The sequence below is a fragment of the Botrytis porri genome (assembly GCF_014898465.1).
Source record: "Botrytis porri strain MUCL 3234 chromosome Unknown BPOR_002, whole genome shotgun sequence".
In the NCBI taxonomy this organism is placed as follows: Eukaryota; Fungi; Ascomycota; class Leotiomycetes; order Helotiales; family Sclerotiniaceae; genus Botrytis; species Botrytis porri.
The window spans coordinates 3,541,616-3,558,391 of NW_024066076.1; the positions used below are offsets into that span (position 1 = coordinate 3,541,616).

The following is a 16,776-nucleotide window of genomic DNA, read 5'->3' on the forward strand; positions in this document are numbered from 1 at the left end:
CACCCTATTCGAAGGGTTTTATCTCTCTCATCATACATATACATCTACATACACATACACATATCTATATACACATACATGCATATACCTTGACTACCCTCCTCCCTCAATCTATACCTACCTATTCCATCTGAGATCTCGCATTGCATTGTTGATATATCTATATATACCTAATATACATATGTATATATATATATATACACACATCTCTCAATTCAACAACCCGATCCCATTCCACCCATCCATTCAATCACTTCCACGAATATTCGACCAAGTAGTTCGTTCAGCTTTTACTGCAGTTCGACAGCTGAGACTCATAACCACTCTGCCCTCATCATTCCGCTGGCCTCATAATATCCAAGAGGCGTTGAAAACACACACAATTTGGTGAACTGACACGACTTAAGATCCAGGTGGTCATCGAAACTAAGAAAATCGAGCCCGAAAGATTAAAATACGCGAGGAACTCACAGTATCATTTTGAACTTTGCCTTCGTCTTCGCTTTCGCCTTCGTCTTTGCCCGGATAGCCTTAGGTACAATTAAGAATTTGGCTTAAGAAATCAAGAAGAACAGACCCTGATCCAAATTCTTTCCCGCCCTCTTTCCCAATTCTCCAAGTTTTTCCCAAAGAGAAAAGTTTAAATTTCAATTCAATCCAATCCAATCCAATCCAATTATCCCAGACGGGAAACCCATTAGGAAGAAAAAAGGATTGGCAATCATTTTCCGAGGTATCATTTTCATATAAACTCGAACTGCGGCTCATTCCTTGCTTGTTCCTTTCCCAAATCCCAATCCCAATCCCATACCGAGATTCGACACAATCAATACGTACGGAAACGAAAGAGTCATAAATACCTTTCTTATTCCTACCCGTCGGTCAAAACTGCTGCGGAACCCACTATCAACATAACTTATGACCTAGGTACTGAAAGTCTATCTCGAGTCTCCAGCTAAAAGATACCCCCAAACTTTCTACCTTTTCTACCTTTTCTACGAACCCTCGCCGAATTTCCTACCTCTCCATCCACGAAACGATCAGACCGCAACGAAAGAAATACTGCCAAATACTCCGACAGAATTATAATATTGGCATCAGATAGTCCTCGCAGATCATAAAAAGATACGAAAATGGCAGGGACAGAACACGACTTGCTTAGGCAAGCTACACAAGCAATGATGGCAAGGTATGAATACAAAATTTTCGATTTCGCAATTCTCCCTCTTTGTCGTCATAGATTATATTCACACATACATATATACACACACACACACACACATACACACAATAGAGGTATTTATATGGCTGAGCTTCTTCTTTGAAGATAAACCACAACATACTTTTTGACAGCACAAAGGACAGAGGGGAATGTGGACAACTCCTTCCGATTCTCATTCTCGTTCTTCTATCCGTTTCTTTCAACTCCACTCTTCATTTTCATCTCAACATCTTTTGCACATGCTGAATCACTAAACGTCAAAGTTGACGAGGGGTACGGTTCCGGTTGTAATCGGGATTCCTTATCGAAACGGCAATCGGCGTACAGGTACAACTTTTTTTTTTCTCATAAAAAAAAATTAATCAAGAGGGAGAGGGAGTGGGAGAGGGAGAAATCAACAATGTCACAAGAGAGAGAAATTCTATATGGGTTGAAGGCTTTTTGATTTGATTGCTTGCTTGTGAGAGAAGAAGCAATTGATCATTCCTGACAACTTTATCTCTACATCTCTCTTCAATTCTACCATACTTTACTTTAATCTGCAGTACTTTCCTCTACTCTACAACATCCTTCGCGATCATCAACCCACAATGCCTTCACTTCACGGTCTTTGGTCGCATATTAATGTTACTTTGGCTAATTTGACAAACAACAGAGATGATGATGGTGACCATATCGATTCCGATACACCCCGCTCTGGTGTCGCGACCCCACAACCAGATCCTTCAGACAAGCGAACTCCTGGTATATTGCATAGCTTTTATGGACAGGTTGGTTTAGGCTCTTCCTCACGTCAAAATCCTACGAAACATATATCACACATAGCACAAGATCCTAACACAAGTGACCTTGAGAGTTACTATACTTCCCCACGACAGAGATTTGAAGCAGGGGATACATTGTTGAAAGTCACTCCAAGTTCACTCAATGAATTTAGGATTGATTATGGTGTAGAGAAAGAAAACTCACTACTTCCACCGCATGAACTTTTGGGTAGTTCTCAAATATCTAAGCAACAATATCCTTACCCGACACCACCTGTTTCACATCCGTCCTCACTACATAAAGTGAAATTGAGTGATGCGAGTTTTGAAGATATTGGCAATAATGTACAGAAAACGGCAGCTCCTACAGATCGAGATTGTATTTCGGAATCAATTCCGTCACATGCAAGAAGAGCTTCGTCTATGACACCATTGTCAAACATTGTCACTCCATCAAATGTTCATGCTGCACATTTTTCAAACCCAAGCGATACCCCTTCCGAGCACAAACTTAGCACTCCTCCATTATCCCGATTGAATTCTGAATTCCACAAGTCACCATCCTATGATCGACTCAAGAAGCTAACGTGTGATGGATTAAAGAGCATACCATCAACTCCCACTCGAGCTTTATCGAATCAAACCTCGAAGTCAGATCACAGTGTTATGAGCACAAATTCTGAACATGTCCCGCAAAATGGCAGATCAGGCACGAGTGAGCGACCGGCTACTACTTCTCGTACTGATAGTAGTTTGGGAGGAGCAGTGGTACCACCAAAGGGTAAACTTACTGTGAAGATTAATGAAGCCAGAGGACTGAGAAAGAGCGTGGATCCTTACGTTGTAGCCGTTTTCCAACGAAACGAGCTGGTATCAAAGGGGCCACAATCAGAAGAGGACGATGAGGATGATGGCAACTCACATAGCCCTGGCGGTATTCCAATTGGTGGCATTCCGATTACGCGAACTGGAAGTGACTCTGGTCGTTCCATGGCAATTCCGATGAAAAGTAGGCAAAGCAGCAACACTAGTTTGTCGGAATACAGAGACTTTAAGAACAAGGGCCGAAAAATGTTTACCCATCCAAAATGGGATGCCGAAGCTGTCTTGTAAGTGTGCCAGAACAGATTAGTGGCTCATCTCGCTAACGATACTTTAGTGATGTTGTTGGCTCAGATACAAGAGTCAATATAACCATTTACGACCGAGCTCAACAAGCAGAAGAATTTTTGGGTCATGTTGACCTTCAAGCCAATCTTGTTGAAAATGTCGATGCTCCAGTTTCCGGCTGGTTCCAACTTCGTGGCAAAGATATAACATCGAATGCAGGGAATGTCGGCGAGGTTCACGTCGAAATTTCCTTCCAGCGAACAGAGAAGAGACATTATGGACCAGATGATTTCCAGATTTTGAAGCTTATCGGAAAGGGTACATTTGGTCAAGTCTACCAAGTAAGGAAGAAGGATACAAAGCGAATCTACGCTATGAAAGTTCTTCAAAAGAAGGTCATTGTTCAAAAGAAAGAGGTCGCTCACACTGTTGGTGAGAGAAACATTCTAGTTCGAACAGCTACAGCCGATTCTCCATTTATTGTTGGTCTCAAGTTCTCCTTTCAGACACCAACAGATCTATATCTTGTCACAGATTATATGTCTGGAGGCGAGTTGTTCTGGCATTTACAAAAGGAGGGAAGATTCGATGAGCAACGTGCCAAATTCTACATTGCGGAACTGATCTTGGCACTTGAGCACCTTCACAAACATGACATCGTCTATCGGGATCTGAAACCAGAGAACATTTTGTTGGACGCAAATGGACACATTGCTTTGTGTGACTTTGGTCTATCGAAAGCAAATCTCACAAAGAATGCCACGACTAACACGTTCTGTGGTACTACCGAGTACCTTGCACCCGAAGTTCTTTTAGATGAAGCTGGATACACGAAGATGGTTGATTTCTGGTCTCTAGGAGTCTTGGTGTTCGAGATGTGTTGCGGATGGAGTCCATTCTATGCCGAAGATACACAACAAATGTACAAAAATATCGCTTTCGGTAAAGTTCGATTTCCAAGAGATACTTTGACTACCGAGGGCCGAAACTTCGTCAAAGGATTACTCAACAGAAATCCTAAACATCGTCTTGGAGCTACAGATGATGCTGAAGAATTGAAGAGACATCCTTTCTTCCAGGACATTGATTGGGATGCTCTTACCAAGAAGCTTATCACTCCGCCTTTTAAACCAAAGTTGAAGTCAGAGACCGATACATCCAATTTCGATCCAGAATTCACCAATGCCTTAAATGGTGCATCATCACTCAACGCACGTGCAGCTGCCCTTGCCGCAGGCATGGCAACATCAACACCACTATCCCCAGGCATGCAAGCAAACTTTAAGGGCTTTACCTTTGTTGATGAAAGCTCGATTGAGGAAAACATGAGAGACAGAGTCAAAGATGAATACGAGGATCGAATGGATCAAGACAATAATGATCCAGAACGTGATTGGGAGGACCCATTTGATATCCCTGATAAATCACGCATGGATCGGATGAGTGGTGTAGTGAGGAATCACAATGAAGATGAACGAATGTTCAATGGTGATGACTTCCATTGATCATTTGTTTGTTCCTCAATATGACCTCATCTCATGTATTTAAGGATCTGGTACAGACAAGTTTTCTTTTTGTGTCAGCATACATTTACAATCTTCCTTTTTATTTTCCAATCCGGGTTTGATGAATGGAATAGGGTTCATGGTGTGGTGCATGCATGCTTTCCATTGTATCTTACTTTGTCTTTCATGGTCTTCTTTACTTGTTCGCCGATTATTTGGTGGGTTCATTACTGGAGATGATTGATCGATACATAATCTGGGGAATCTCACCTTACATCCGTTTACATACTTATGATGATATATTTTGAGTGGTAAGAGCATGGGCTTGGCGTAATTGATGGATGATTGATTGCGCGTGCTTGTCTCCGCGCTTGATTTTTTGCATTGGGATGGAGTTGAAATATTTGCACTGCATGAGGCGCATGATTTGTATTAATTTGCCTGTTTCTATATCTATAGGAGTATGGATGAGAAGATTAGGCGGGGGTGAACGGTGGTGGTTGGATGAGTGTGGTGGAGAAGAAAAGAAACGCAACCCTCAAGAAGCATTGGGTGTAGTACTAGCATTGACGATTGCATTCTTATTACAGAACATGCTGTTCAGGATGTGCTGTGGGGGAATGGAATGAGGTTTGTAGTGGAAGTGGAATTGGGACAGGAAAGAGTAAAGGAATATAATATTGATAGAAGCTTTTAGGCATGAGTGATTATAGAATGCGGATTATGATAATTGGGAGAAGGGGGAGAGGGGTGAAGCATTGGAAGGGAGGGAAGAGGAGATGAAATGAGAATAAAACAAGTCCTGAGGAGTTATTTATCTATCGGATTGTATCGTATTATTCGTCTTTATGAATGTACGTTCATTGATTTGATCTTGAGGGGTAAGGTGTGAGATTTCATGTGATGTGTGATGAGTGGTGAGGGATAATGTGAGATCTTGGGTATACGATCAATTGATACAAGGAGATCAGAGGATTATCTGTAAGTATGCCAATTTGCAAGCGACCTCATAAAGACTGCAACTCACTGTCTCGTCACTTTTCTGTTCTCTGAGATTTATCATTCATGGACAGGAGGCAAAATGTAGATGCTCACTGTGTCTTGAGTATCCGTACGACTTTTGAATGGGGCGTTGCGGGTTTGTCACAACATATTCGGAAGTCTAGATGTGACTCTCAATACTATTTACATGGTTTTTCATTACATAGGACCAAATATGATGTTACAATCCACAACAACGCAACCATCTAGTGCTCATTGCCTCCGGCACAATCTTCCGGTCGCATCCTCAACCCACTTATCACTCCCCACGCATGTTGGATAATAGAATACATCGTCACCATCATAAGTCTTCTTCACTTCTTCCAACTTCGGTAGACTCTTACCATAAAAATCCTTCAAATAATCGGGATCAAACCTATCCGCTTCATTCATATAACATCCAGTATTCGGCGCCAACTTCTTCATCGCTCCGATTTTCGTGTATGTTATATCGTCCCTAACTTCTTGTACAATAGCCTCGTTGGTATCTGCAGTCCATCCGCGTGCTACGATATTGTTTACGTATGAAGATCTCCATGCGGGGTTCAATCCGGAGTTTTCATCGTGCACAAAAACTCGACCGCCTCCAACTAGAGAAACAGAAGTAAATGCAAATTGTCCTGGTGATCCAGCAGTTACATTCAGCATCTCATTAAAATCCGCCAGAGAAGACGTCAGTGCTGTACGGTCCAAAAGACGCCCACCGAAAGCCCCAGTTCCAACACCTGCTGCACTCTTACCACCTGAAAGTGTCTGGTAGTATTCTGCATATGTAGGGAATTCCAGATAACTCGAATTGATAACGAGACTTGTATTATACAGCTCAAGTTTGGACATCAAAGTTTCAAGTATTTCCTGGGTTTCGGGCAGAGTCTTCCCTGACACGGCTATGGCATGTTGATAGCCGGTTGTGAAGTTTCCAAAAACAGGCGCATAGCTCTCCACCGCCCAACTTCCATACCCAGAAAGACCAGCATCATTGAGATCTGGATATGCAGAATATATCAATGCCAAGGCTTTCATGAATGCTGGGATGTCCGCATCGGTTAGTGGTGCAACGGCTAGTGTTTGGGCGGAAATCGATGTCGTTGGATACGCCTTGATAATTGTTGATACGACCACTCCATATGTGCCACCTCCTCCACCTCTGATGGCAAAGAAAATATCTTGATTGTGACACTTATTCGCAGTAACAATCTCTCCATTTGCAAGGACAACTTCAGCTTCGAGTATTTGATCGGCACCAAGGCCATAACCACGAGATGCAGGTGAATGACCTCCTCCTTGAAACCAGCCTCCGATTCATCCTACAGTCTATAGGGATATCAGTTCTATATCGATTGATTTTCGGTCATTCAACATACAGGATCACCGCCTCCTACAACAATCACATTTCGTTTCGTAGCCTCTGCATAGACATCTTCCCAGACATAACCTCCAGCAATCTTAAATGCACTTCCTTCCCACTTCGAAGATTTACAATCATCGGAAGGTAAATATGTATCTTGAAAGATGATACCTTGTCTAAGATATCTGATCCAAACCTCCAGACTACCATAACCAGTGGATCTACACAGAAAGAATCAATTACCTACATTTTACTATTCGATAGGAATACAATTGATCACCTACCTACCCAATAGGTCATGTCCAGTATTTCTAACCACCAACCTAATATTATTCTTCCTAGCGAAAGCTACCCCCTTAGCAACATCTTCAGAGGTCGTCGCATCACAACATATCGAGGCGCATCACCAATCGAGCAATTTCCTAGAATCGCTCCTATCGCGAAATCGATTGGTGGACAAGAGTTGTTGATAGGAGTATCTAGAGCAATGGGATCATTTGCAACGAGCTGCTCGTCGGACAATTCTTTCACAACTGTAGAACAAGCGTCTAGGTTTTGTTGTGGGCCCGGATAACATACAATCGCTGCTGGTATCGCTTTGATTAGTTTCCCAGATATCGACGCATTTAATGATTTCCATGAGTGTTGGGAGGGCCAGCAGTTGTCAGTTGGTCCCTGTAATTAATCAGAATGATATCGTCTATAGACTGAGGTAGATGTACACATTTACAATCTCTTGAGTATTCCGTCTTTTTACTACTACCAGAACCCGTCGTAAAAGCCAGAGACACGAGAGCGAAAAGGGATAAAATGAATCGAAGCATTCTTATGTTCAAGGGGAATATTACTTTGTGTAAACTTCAAACCAGAATCCGATATTGGGTTTCTTAAAAGTATGATTCAGCACCTCGATCCACCTGCAAATACCGCAATGAGACAGTTCACGCACATCTATGCCCCAAGCATCAGAAGAGAAAAGAGACAAGCATGTATTACAGCCACCCAAGCTTTAACTTCAGCTTGTCGGATAATTAACAGCGCATCAAACTAGTTTTACGTCAGTCCTATATTATATCATAAGAAAGAAGCCAGCCAAATATGATACAATGGGCATGAATTACATTGAGTATCTTTCAATCATTTAACACAGTTTTTGGTTCGAGCGATTGATATATAAATCTGAAAGATCATCTTGAAACAAACTGCCTATTGAAAGTGCATTTTTCCCCGGCCAGCTAGAGCTTACTCGATGATCTAGCGCTGACCCCGCAACTTGGAACAGGGCGATTTCGTCAGGCAAATGCAATTTTCAATTCCTCCACATAATCTTGACGTTGCATCAGACTTTAGTCAATTTGAGAGTTGGGAACAATGATAAGCAATAGATGTCACCTTTCTATTGTGAATGTCGCATTTCGGGGAGGATTGAAGAAGTGACTGACATGCCTCCATGCCTCCTCGATTTAGCCGACATCCCGCTTCCGCGCACGGTCCCCTGGTGCCCCCTATATGAATGTGTGTATATTGTTAATCTTTCGTTTTGGAAGATTCAGTTCTTTTATGATTAATTAGCTCGTTCTGCGATTTGATATCTTTCTCCTATCTTCGAGTTTGTCAATCTTTTGTAGCTTTTAGGGAATTCTAGTCGGTGAAATCATTGAATTGGAGTATTTTTTTGTACAGACTGCCGTTTTGCTAGATTGCTATGTTATGCTATGCTGTCTTGATATTTCCTACATTTTCAGTACTTGTCAATTTTGGTTTAATCAATTCCCCATTGTTATATTATTCCAGATGGCCCTTGAATGTTTTGCAAGACATCTTGGTAGTCTTTCCTCTGGTGATTCCTACCATCTTCTGATGAGGATAAATCCAGGGATCTTCTCCTCAAGGAAAAGGCTATTCATAGCTATCTTCGTTGGTATTCCACGAGGCAGAGGGTCAATACAGTTCAGGAGCTCTGGTAAGGATAGAGAGAGGTTCGTCTTGACTTGATCGCGCGATGCAGTTCATCTTCATCAATTTGTATACTTTCAAGAAAAAAGAGGCATTAAGAAATTTTCAAGAACCGCCAGGTCGATTGAAGAGGACATCTAGAATAACAAGTAAACTGAATTTACTCTATACTCGCTTTTGGGGAATAATGACATCCTGCTCTAGAAGCTGAGTTCTAGATTAGATTGAGTCGCAAGAGAGGAAGCCATTAGTGTCTTCAAGTCATCGGGCTTCGAGCCTTACAACTGTAGAGTTCTATATCCACTTCCACTGCTTGATCTACCGTACGTACTTCCACGATAGTTTTCTGTGACCCGCAAGCATTATTCTACTGTACTGAGACTCGACAAATCGACGACTAAATAAGCGTCAATATATGACTTAATATATCTCTGAAGTACAAACAGCTAGCCATCTGAGCAGATAATTTACGAGGGGATGATAAGCCCATCTCAGTGGATCACACTCCCCCCTCCTGCCACGTTTGAGCTCCAGCCATGATGCACATATACCTACCATACCACATTCTACTCACTCTTACATTTGCTTCTCCTACTCCCTCGAATGATCACAAGACACGTATCTAACCTCTTAATTCCATCTCCCCAAAATCCTACACAGACACTATATATATCACTCCACTCCACTCCAATCCAACCAGAGAATCACAACATCAAATCCTCTCCGTCGATATCGATCTCTACCTCCCTCCATTTCTTTCCTCTCTCCAATGCGAAAAAACAAGCTCTTGGAAAGAAGAACCCAACCCCATCAACCTCACTGGAGTTTGATAATTTCCGCTCATACATCTCACACTGGACACCTCTAGTTATTAACAATACTATTCTTATTTTGATTTCATTCTCATGCCCTAGAATTACATATCATACCCCATTCAGGACATTTAGTCCTCCTTCCTCTCGCATCTCGCCTTTCTATCCAATGTATCGATATTTTGCTCCGAGGTCCAAAGCGGATCTACTTAATACATAGTAAAAACGAAAGGGTCGAAGCTCCCTATGAAACGAGAATCTTGAAGCAGGAAGGGAAGACAGGCATGGTGTGGTATGTTATTTATTCGGGGTATTTAATAGTCCGGACTGAATTTCAACAATCACACCCTTCAGAGCATTCAACTCCTGCGAAATGGTAAAGTGTTTCGGATGTTAAGATATTTTGAATCTAAAGCAATAGATTTATAGACTTGATGATGACATGTTGGGAATCTCAAAACTAGAACCTTGCAACGAACTGCACTTCGGACTATAGGAAATACTGTATTCATTCATCTTCAATTCGTCTATATAATGCTCAGGTCCCACATGAAATGTTTGAATCTGAACGATTATTCTTGAGCTGTCTAGCGAATCAGATGCGAGTAACACGATACGTAGTCGGCACAGGCATAGGCATAGTGATTGTCGTAAGACGAGCCGTGTTGTGCATCATGTATATGAAGTCTTACGTTCAGCTAGCAACGATAAGCCCTAACTGTAATTATGAATGACACCTCTCACAAACCCAACGTGATCATCGAAAGAAAGCGAAGTGTGAAAGTTCTCGAGGTATATTTCGAATAGGTCTGTCCATCCAACTTGCGTTGTGCGATACTCTACGCATATCTATCTACCTCTAGATAAATATCAATCAAGTACTATCTCCAACAGCAAACCAAGTCAGCTCTCAGCTCCTAGCTCGTATTGTCCTATAACATATCAGCAGAGGTGGTATCACGTGTCTTCCCGTCCTTTTGTGTCACCATCCATGATGTATACTCGATATATGCACTTTCAGTTCATCTCACAAAGCTCAGTCATCTTGTGTTCCCTTGGCTGATCTCACCTTTGATTCCTCGCCACTCTCCCAATGCATGTGATGAGTCTTCGCCTCCCAACCTAATCTCACGATCCCCAAGAACCCGCCTCTATAATGCGCGTGAACACACAAGGAAGATTCCTAGACTGTGGGGGTTACAATGGCAATTTGGGGGTTGTATCTTATACACATGTACTTTAACCATTTACCTTCCCCCATCCTGACCGCTAGATCATGGAAACATAATTTGAAGATGGGGAGACAAAAAAAGCCATAAGCTTATGATATAGAGCGGGTATGACGCGTGAAAGTAAATAAAGTAGGTAAGGAGTGCGTCATAAGTGGTAGACCCGAGAAGCTAAAGATATCCGGGGTAGCACAAGGACAAGTTACCTACAATACAGTCATCCATCTACCTGACTCTGACACTCACTCCTAGCTTCAGTATCCAGTTACACAACGCAGAATCACAAATTGAAGATCGCAAGTGACTCAAGCGACCATCACACTCAAATCATGACTTAAACTGTGGAAAAACATGTATCAGTCATGTGTCATGACATGACATGCTCTCTCATCGTCTCAATCCACTCACCACTCACCACTCAACACAACACAACACACTCCCGAGACTTCTATCACAAATATCAAAATCGAGAATTCCGAGAACTTTCCGGCTCCAGATCATACTAGTGAATATATTCACGACCGAAAAGAGAAAATCAAAATGATGAAAATAAATAAATGGAGTCATCCATCTGAACCCGCGACGACGTGGCGTAGTTTATCCATCCATTTTAACCACGTCTTTAACCACGTCCTTTGCCCATAGGGCTTTACTTACTTGCTTGGTTACTTGCAGATACCGGTATTCACCTATCCTATCCCATTCTATTCTATCCCATCCAATATCCGACCGGCGAATCCGACAATTCCGATCATCAGTCAATCGTTTGACACCGTACAGTGCCCATCATATTATCTGTGACCTGTCGGACTGACTTTGCAAACCCACTTACATAACTTTGAGTAGGGCGATTCGTTCGATACACACATGTGGAAGTCGATCTTTCATATCATGTAACTGGAATATAGAATTTCTTACATTTTACATTCTATCCGTTTCCAATTTTTGGATTAGAACCAGTAGATAGACGCCAGATTCCAATGTTTATCCATTCGCTTGTCGAGTCGCATCGTAACAGGCTGCCTCGGAGCCTCTCTAGTACATACATACATACATACATATACACATAGTCTCGATAGTCTAGAAGACCATACCAAAAGACACATATACACACATGCATACCCAAATCCACCTTTTTGTGTATCAAAGTGGAGAGAATAGTCTACCTACATACATATCGATAGTGTCTACCGGCGAAGACGGATACATATGTATAAGTGATATTCTGTCTATCTGCAGTCACGAATTAGCACACTATGAATTCCAGACGAGTCGATGTCTTTGAGATTAGGTTGACGATTTGATACGAGTGGATGTATGTTTATATATTTACATATCGACGAATTGAATAGAGTAGTGAAGGTTACCAATTACATGGAACGCAATGGGTGAGCGTGGAGCTGGTGAAGAGAATTCCGAAATCTCGATTCTTCTCCTACCTAGTACCTACAATATAGGTACCTCCTGTGACGACTTCAACCGTTCGCGACTTTTGTACGGAGAAGAGTCTAGGAGGGTTACATCCGGGTATCACAGGAGTAGGTACAGATCTATACCGTTTACCATGACGATACATCATCGTACAATTTAGTCCTTTACTTACAATGTACACTTATCGATTGATCTAGTATTCGCAGATGATAATATCCAATCCAATCCAATCAAACCAAACATCTACCACCAATCCCATAATCTTCTTCGTCCTATCCTAGAATACACATCGTATTCTTGCCACTCCGATGTAGCTAAATATGTAAGTATCATGCCCCTCACCTCACTGGATGTACCCTTTCCGCTCCCGATGTACAGAGCACGATGTACGATATATTCAGATTTTCACCCAGGCCTCGCAAATCATAGCATCATGGAATCCCAGATCATGACGGAGACGGCACAGGCACGCGAAGGGTAGAGGGGATCCATTATCAGGCTTCAATTTTTGCTTCTTCGGGTTTTCATGTATTCATTACCCCGCCAATGCATATGCCTACATATTCTGGCGTGAGTGGGGGGTGGGGGATTGGGAGAGGAGAGCGTGGATGAGATGGGATGGGATGGGATGAGATGGGATGGGAGGGGTAATGAAGTATATTTCCAACTTTATCATGATGATTTGTGAGAAACAAATGGGATTCTTTCCCGGTGTCGAAGTAGAGGGGAAAGATTCTTTGAGGTTCTATCGGTAATCATAAATCCTATCCATCCCGTTCGTTATACATCATCCTTAGGCGATTGAGAAGATAGATGATCCATAGACCCTTTGTTCGCTGTCTGTACTCTGTAGATCCAATCCCCAAGTATCAAGATTTAGCACTCGGGGTTTCTAATCATGACGATGAAAAATTAATCTTCCTAATCTCCATTTCTAAAATTGAATAAAAAAGTATCTAGACTCCCACTCCTCACTCCTCACTCTCGAATTCACAATCGAGTGGGAAAAAAAACCTTTCCAAACTCCTGACCTGCTCCGTATAGGTATCACACATGCCTGGTTTCGAGCGAATCCAAACTTCCGAAGCCTCACATTGGATGCTTGGGGCTTGGCTGTGCGGAAGCTAGAGAAAGGTTAAGCGTGGATGATCTTTTGTTCCCGAGGAGTTTGGATAGAGGGATGCTTATATTTGATTGGATTGGATTGGATTGGATTAGATTAGATTCTTGGGATCGTATAATATCGCATCGCCGGATGGAAATGAAGGGAATGCATAGAAGAGAACCATCGGAAGAATATGGATACAAGGCAGAATAGAAGGATGAATGGAAGCCCTCGGGTATCGGAGAAATCAATGACACTGTACAATATTTTATACATGAGAAATTTTCCGATATACCCGATCGAAAATAGTCTCTATGCGGACATCAATAGCGTAGCCAGTCTCACAACTGTATAGTCAGAAATACATACCTCCTCCTACTGCTACATTATCCAATCTTCGTTTTGATGTCTCCAATTGTTGAATTCCATTCCATCGACTCAATGTTTATTTAGTTTTCAGCAAAACGAGCCGCATTTACCCATCTACTCGTCTACCGTAAAAACTCAACAAACTCGGAATCTACTCAACCACATTAAGCCTAACATATTGCCGATTACCCCAGTCGGACAAATTTAAATCCAATATTTTTTACTTTTATTAATCAATTATGTACTTAAAGTAGATGAATAATTCAATAACGTGGTTTATAAGTACATATATTATATCAGTATATGTATCACTTCAAAATACATCAAAATTAGTCTTTTATTAACATTCTTATTTAAATCATTAATCATTATTTTTTCTCTGAAAAAGTTTCCCTATAAATAATAAAAATGAAATATTTATAAAATTTGATCTTTTTATAGATATCTCAATTGTAACTTAAGAATATCATACTTTACATTACAAAAATCTATTTCTTTAAATAACTTTATTATTATTATAAGATTTTACTATTTTAATTCATTTTTATATTATTTATATAGATAAATATAATATATATAAGAAAAAATTAAATTATACCAATAAATAAAGAAAATGCATGATTATGCACAGCCGTTTTTTATATATAAAAATAATAATATATGTACTAATATAAGGCATGTACTAATAAACCACGTTATCGATTCTTAATAAATATAATTAAAAAAGCCTTATTATTTCCATCATCAAGTAGTAATATATTTTCAAATTCTAGAGCATAATAATGATTCTTGATATAATAATAATTTATTAAAGATTCTCGAAATTATCTTTCCTATTTTATTAGTTTGTGGGGTGAGGCTCTGAAAGTACGCTCACTGCGATTAAGTAGATTCCAAGTTTGTTGAGTTTTTTACGGTACCGGTATTCACCCACCCATTCATAACAAATTACTAATCAAGATTATTTTCATTCCCTCTCGAATCCCTTCCTCACTCCAATCTTCAAAATACCCAGGTAAATCCAATCGCTTCCCCAATCAACAACATGGCACATATCGAAATCTTCCCATTCACACTTTCACACATTCCCTACCCTTGATATCTGATATCTAGGTCCTCCCTCCACCCAGCACATAAAAATAACACCAAAAATAGACATGGTCACTGGTCACTCACCTGGCCTGGCCTGTGAAGCATACCTCGTTTCCTCCACGGACCTCCCCTCCTCCTCCCTGACTTTACACATTACGTGACATAATATGGTACTCCATAGTCCATACCATCCAAAGCAACTGCAGCAGTGTGCACGCGCAAGAAGCTTTTCGATTCTCGATGCAAATTTGATTCTGACCCTCTGCTCTGATTGTCCTAACCCTGTACCTATCTGGTCCGGAATTGCCAGGTTCCGTGTCTGTAACTCGAGTCTGCTCATACATACAAATCATCTCCCATACAAGAATCATCCCTTCTCCCCTCGGTGTTCTCAGAGATTCAAATGAAACTAAAAATCCAGGGTCTTTTTTCATCTCGAGTCGCTAAGCGAACCAATCTTATGGTACTCAGGTCAGGTACTTGACATTCAAGATCAGGTTAGATTGATTACACCTCATCAAGAATGAACAAATGAAAGAAAGAATCCAGAACCCAGGAAGGAAGTAGAGCCACCCAAACAATAATAAAAAAATCGAATAATTTCCGACCTGACGCGGATATTTCGAGATTTAAGGATTGGAGTTTAGAGTTTGAAGTTTGATACTCGATCGTGGCGCTAGTTGAAACTGTTTTTTTTTCTTTCAATTATTATTAGGAGGCTGTGAGTAGGTAGTAGATGTAGTAAGTGGTAGCGATTATAGATTGGATTGATTTAAACATATTAGTTTTAATTATTTATCATTTATTTACCTAGTAAGTACTATAAGTATATATCGATAATATCAAGTATGACTGTGTGAGGCTGTTTGAATTCGAATTCGAATTTGAGGGCCGAGGGTCTTTTGATGACTACCTAGTTCCTATACTGGACTGGATACTGTATAATGATATCCTAAATATCACATAGAAGATAATTTCATAGATCAATGAGCATTTGATTGCTCGTAGAGAGATTGTAATTTATAGATAGATACATGATACCTACTCCGTAAATAGATAGCTATAAATACATATTTCCACCCCTCCTCTAGATCCATCCCCAAATCGAATCAATTCAATTCATCCCATATACTACTCACCTACAACCAACTCACCATCCCTCATCATCCCTCATCATCCCACAACCCCCAAAACAGACAATTCATCCCCCGATTCATCCATCAATCCCGTCACTTTCCGCATGTAACATCATAACATCATAACAATGTGACTTTTAACTTCTCACTTCCCTTCCAGCTTCACACATGTGAGGAAGCGCTTTCAAAGATAGATACTGTAGATAGGTATTATGGATAGAAACCCACTGACTGTTCGGTTCCCGGATTATATTTCCATGCATAACCTCGGGGGTAGGTACGTAGGTAGGTACGTAGGTAGGTAAAATTCCATACCCACCTATCCTCCATCACAAATTCCCGGCGGGCGGTTGATTGAAACTTGGGTGATGGATAATCGGAGTATTTTTCTTCTTCTGCTTCTTTCTTTCGATTAATTGCAAGCTTGTAACGGGATTTAATTTTTGGGTAGGGTATATGTGGTATAGTATGGGACCTGTCATTAGTACGTATTCGTAGGAGATAATAGATTAGATTCCATCGTACACATTTCCTGATACTGGTACATACTGATCGATACCGATTTCCATTTATCGTATATGCGTCAAAAACGTGTACTCTGTATAGTCACAGATATGTAGATAATTTCGTATTCGATATATCGTACATACATTGTA

General features: G+C 40.9%; 3 protein-coding genes across 3 annotated transcripts; 2 read left to right on the forward strand and 1 right to left on the reverse strand.

Annotated features, from left to right (window-relative positions):
• Positions 1–1,812: 1,812 nt before the first annotated feature.
• Positions 1,813–5,341, forward strand: EAF01_002048 (uncharacterized protein; the record flags this gene model as incomplete). Its single annotated transcript, XM_038910298.1, has 2 exons — positions 1,813–3,095; positions 3,146–5,341. 2 exons carry the CDS (start codon positions 1,813–1,815, stop codon positions 4,599–4,601), a joined length of 2,739 nt encoding a protein of 912 aa, XP_038775110.1. The 3' UTR covers positions 4,602–5,341.
• Positions 5,342–5,855: 514 nt separating this feature from the next.
• On the reverse strand, positions 5,856–7,814 carry EAF01_002049 (uncharacterized protein; the record flags this gene model as incomplete). The annotated part of the gene is made up of 4 exons (XM_038910299.1): positions 5,856–6,937; positions 7,003–7,211; positions 7,343–7,665; positions 7,713–7,814. 4 exons carry the CDS (start codon positions 7,812–7,814, stop codon positions 5,856–5,858), a joined length of 1,716 nt encoding a protein of 571 aa, XP_038775111.1.
• Positions 7,815–12,371: 4,557 nt separating this feature from the next.
• Positions 12,372–12,870, forward strand: EAF01_002050 (uncharacterized protein; the record flags this gene model as incomplete). Its single annotated transcript, XM_038910300.1, has 3 exons — positions 12,372–12,525; positions 12,616–12,740; positions 12,832–12,870. The coding sequence occupies 3 exons, from the start codon at positions 12,372–12,374 to the stop codon at positions 12,868–12,870; spliced, it is 318 nt and encodes a 105-aa protein (XP_038775112.1).
• Positions 12,871–16,776: the final 3,906 nt, after the last annotated feature.